The 4,515-nt window shown below is 55.1% G+C and overlaps 1 protein-coding gene across 1 annotated transcript; it reads left to right on the top strand.

Annotated features, from left to right (window-relative positions):
• The first annotated feature begins 1,687 nt into the window (after positions 1-1,687).
• Positions 1,688-4,067, top strand: RHOB (ras homolog family member B). Its single transcript, XM_064650623.1, has one exon. The coding sequence runs from the start codon at positions 2,000-2,002 to the stop codon at positions 2,588-2,590; it is 591 nt and encodes a 196-aa protein (XP_064506693.1). The 5' UTR covers positions 1,688-1,999; the 3' UTR covers positions 2,591-4,067.
• The last annotated feature ends 448 nt before the right edge of the window (positions 4,068-4,515 follow it).

The raw sequence follows: 4,515 nt of genomic DNA on the forward strand, positions 1-4,515 counted from the left end.
TGCTGCCGTCCCAGAGGTGGGTTTTTCCAAGAACAGGGACGTGCAGGGCGTGGGGCCGCCGCGAGGGGGCACCGAAAAACCACCTTGAGCCCAACGCTGCGGGGGCGGGAACGGCGAGTTTGTTTGGATTTACATTATACAGCAAAAACACACAGCGAATTAACTCTCTCCGCCCGTCTGAGCGGCCTTACGTGCTCGGGATTTTAAAAAAATACCTACAAGCTGCCGGTGCTCTGTCGCCAGAAGGACATGCGAGCACGGGGAATGACTTCCACACAGTTTCGTGAAGAATTTAAACCTGCAGTAACAACAAATGTAAAAGGACGATGTAAGACAGAAATTTAGCCCTTCAAAAGGCCACGGGTGCTGTAGAGCACCTCTGCCTGTGATTACACTTTATTGCTGGGTTCTTTCAAACCTCAGTTTGAATTTATTGTGTTCATCTAAAATATGCTGTGCAAACCCTCTAAGAACAAGGTACAAATCCATCCATGCCCGTCCGGGGACGTGCTCTTTTGAGAGGGAGAAATGGGAATTACAAAAATCTCACAGAAAATGCGTTTTATTTCAATGTCTAGGATTAAGTGAACCATTTGCTCTATTGACACACACCCCCTGTAATAGTCTGCTGCAAGTGACTCCTCGGGCGACTTGATGTACTCAGTGATGACTTTGCTCTTCAAGTGTGTATTTTTAAACACAATTTTTAATAACAACCCCATTGTTCAAACAGCTAATTTTTGTTCTTTTCACTAATGCTCGCTAGTAAAATGGGACGCTTTGAATCCAACGCTGAGAGGCAGTAGCCACAGGACATCGAGGAGGGGGGAATGGTCGCAGGGAAAAAGCTCGGGACGCCACCCAGCTGAGCAGCGATAGCTGCAGCAGGGACACAGAGAATCGCTGTGATCTGTGATCTCGGTGTGACTGTGCAGCGCTGGACATCCAGCTGGACATCCAGCGCTCCCAGGCCGAGCCGTCCCTTGGTGTGCGGGATCACACCCTGCCCTCCGAGCACACCGAAATCCCGGCGTTTTGCGTTTGTTTTCCACGTTGTTTTTTTCATCACTGAAACGCCGTTTCAGTTAGGGCTTGAACGCGAACCTGCTACTTCTCCCGGCTCACAGTTCCTCCGCTCCCTTTTGGCCAAGAGCCGGCAAGACAGAGACTCGAACATGATGAATTTTTTAAGGAAGGGAGTCGACTCCAGCGCTTTTCCAGTAGCACCCAGCGGAGGCTTTTGTTTTATTTAACCGCCTGCAACCCTCTCAGCTCACTTTGCCTGGGCTTTAAAGCAGCCCCGCGGACCCAGCGGCGTTCCCTCTGTATGTTTCTCTCGGCTGCCCGCCCAGACTCTTCACACCGGCCATCCCGAGCAGCGGGACTGCGGGGGCCGGCCCTGCCCTGCCGCACAGCCGGGGCACTTCGGGGCCGGGAGGGCACAATTGTTGGGGATGCGGCCCTGGCCGCGCCCCACCCGAGCCCGACCCCGCGCCCCCCGGCCCCGCCGCCCCCTCACGGCCCTGCCCGGCCCGGCCGGGGCAGCGTCCCCGCCCTCTCTCGGCCCCGCCCCCCGCCCGCGGGCTCCCGCCAATCGCGGCGCTCTCCGCCGGGGATGACCTCACCCTCTGCCTTCCCATTGGCCGGCTATATTAAGAAAGTCGCGAGCGCCTTTAAATAGCGGCGCAGGGCCGCAAGTTGCGGCAGTGGCGGCGCGGGCCTGGTGTGTGAGAGCTCGTGAGGGCAGGTACCGGCGGCGCTTTTCCCTCGAGGCTCCGGGACCGACGGCGCTGCCCTGCGGCCGTAGCGCTCCCCCGAGGCACCGTCTCGAGGCGCGGTGCCGGTCCGTGGAGAGAGGAGGGCGCGCCCGCCTGCCTGCGCGGGCCGGCTCGCCACGGTGCCTTGTGAGAAGCGAGAGGGAGCGGGAGGCGGCGGCCGCGGGGAGGAGGGCGCTGCCATCGTCCTGCTGCACGGCAAGGCCAGCTTGGCGAGCCTGGCCATGGCCGCCATCCGCAAGAAGCTGGTGGTGGTGGGGGACGGTGCCTGTGGCAAGACTTGCCTCCTCATCGTCTTCAGCAAGGACGAGTTCCCCGAGGTCTACGTGCCCACCGTCTTCGAGAACTACGTGGCGGACATCGAGGTGGACGGCAAGCAGGTGGAGCTGGCCCTGTGGGACACGGCCGGCCAGGAGGACTATGACCGCCTGCGCCCCCTCTCCTACCCGGACACCGACGTGATCCTCATGTGCTTCTCCGTGGACAGCCCGGACTCGCTGGAGAACATCCCGGAGAAGTGGGTGCCCGAAGTCAAGCACTTCTGCCCCAACGTGCCCATCATCCTGGTGGCCAACAAGAAGGACCTGCGGAACGACGAGCACGTACGGAACGAGCTGGCCCGTATGAAGCAGGAGCCGGTGCGCACCGAGGACGGCCGGGCCATGGCCATCCGCATCCAGGCCTACGACTACCTGGAGTGCTCGGCCAAGACCAAGGAGGGTGTCCGGGAGGTCTTCGAGACGGCCACCCGGGCGGCCCTGCAGAAGCGCTACGGCACCCAGAACGGCTGCATCAACTGCTGCAAAGTGCTATAGGGCGTGTCTGGAGCGCTGGGCGCAGCGCCCGGGTCACCTGTTGGCGGGTGGAGAGGAGCTGGGTTATGCACGCACACGGCATCTGCCGTCCCCTCCGCTGGGGGCTGGCGGTGGATCGGGGTGGGGGCTAAGGGAGGGAGCACCGCGCTCCCTGAGCCTTGGCCGAAAAGGGTTGTGCTGGCTCAGCCGCGGGGACAGAGGGAGGGGGGGATTGCATGCCCTGAGTCTTGGGAATAAGGTGGGGAGAAGCCTTCTCCTACCACTGGCCCCTGCGAGTTGGTCGCGGACTCAAAAACGAAAAGCTGCTGAGACTGGACTGAGCAAATGTTGCACCCCGGCTCTTCCCTTTTGCCACCACCTGCTGCTCCCCGCTCCTAGACAGCCTCCTCTCTTTTGCAAGAGGAGGGCGGTGGAGCCGATGCTCGAAGGGACTTTTGCCTCCTGCCTGCATGTGCCTCCCCCCAGGCGGGCTGGGGAAAGGGGCTGCATGTCCCAAACTGCCCGCAGCATTCTCGCCTCTCCCGCACATGTTTCGGCCTGAGCCTGACCTGCTGTGGAAGTTAGTGCCCTGAAGACCGAGGCTGGGAGGGGAGGGTCATCCCAAGCGAAACCTGTATATATCTTACCATTTCTGTCTTGTGCAAATCGGGGTAGTGCAGGGGGTGCTTATATAAAGTGAGGTGGGGAGGGGGTGCCCAGCTGGGACTTGTGTTGTGCAAAGGAACTTGCCCTGAGTGACTGATGCCTGCTGATAATGCGAGCCTTGAACTGACTCCAGCTGCAGAAGCCACCAGGCCGGAAAGTAAAGCCGAACTGTCCTCCTTGCTGGACATCCACCTCCTGACAGATGAGGCAGGATGAGCAAGGGGATGATATTGCCATATTATGATCTTGGTGCCTGCTCCTTCCTTTAATGTTGTCTTCTGCAAGTGTGTTGATTTGGGTTTATTTAAAAGTTTATTTTCAAAAGAAGTTACTTTGCACAACTTGGTGGATTTTTTTTTAATTAAAAAACACTCAATGCACTCATCTGCATACAACACTGTAGCATTGGAAACATTCTTACTCAGTAACCTCATCTGGGTCTTGTGTTGAAATCAATTTGAAACAAGACAAAATAAAACCACTGTATATTTTTTTGCCTTGGAAAAAAATGGGTGAAAGCACTGTTCCTTATGCAGCAAGTACATCATACTTTAGTACTAAAGGGCAGTTTAAAGAATTGAGGTTTATTTAAAACTTATTTTCACAGGGTGGCTAACCTGGGTGAAAATAATTTTGTGTTTCTCTGGTTCAGAGAACAAATGTATCCATTTATGTTTGTTTACTTTTCTCCCTCTTCCCTCAACAGTGGTACTGAGACTGTTTGTTTTTAATAAATCGACATGGCAAAAACTGAGATGTATTTGATGTTTACATAAAACTATGAACAGTGTATGCAGTTTTTTATGTAAAGTATTAAAAGACTATGCTGACACTTGTGAGAGCAGTGTTGTGATTCATGGAGACTGTCCTCAGTTTGCAGCAGTACACCTGGATGGCATTGAACTAGACCAGAGTTTGCCCCCTGCCTGCACATGCTTTTATTTGGATTTTTTTTTCCACTGGCTGAAATACCTGTCTGGCAGCTTTCAGAGGATGGTGGTTTTATTTCCCTTCGGGGGAGCTGCTTCCTTAGTTTTTCTGTGCATGGCATGTGGAAGTGTACTCAAAATTCAAGGTGGTGACTAATCCATGCTTGTTGAGTGCAAGAAGCTTCTGTGTCTTGTGCATGGTGAGCTTGTGCTTCCAGTGGGTTGGTGTAGCAGCAAAGGGGGCAGGAAACTGAAAAGTAGCAGAGGCAATAAGGTTTATTGTTCAAGAAAATACTAACATAAAAGCAGTTTTTATTAGTGACCCCCACTTTGCTTGGGGTGTGTGGCCCT

This window comes from Pseudopipra pipra, chromosome 3 (genome assembly GCF_036250125.1).
Source record: "Pseudopipra pipra isolate bDixPip1 chromosome 3, bDixPip1.hap1, whole genome shotgun sequence".
Taxonomy (NCBI): Eukaryota; Metazoa; Chordata; class Aves; order Passeriformes; family Pipridae; genus Pseudopipra; species Pseudopipra pipra.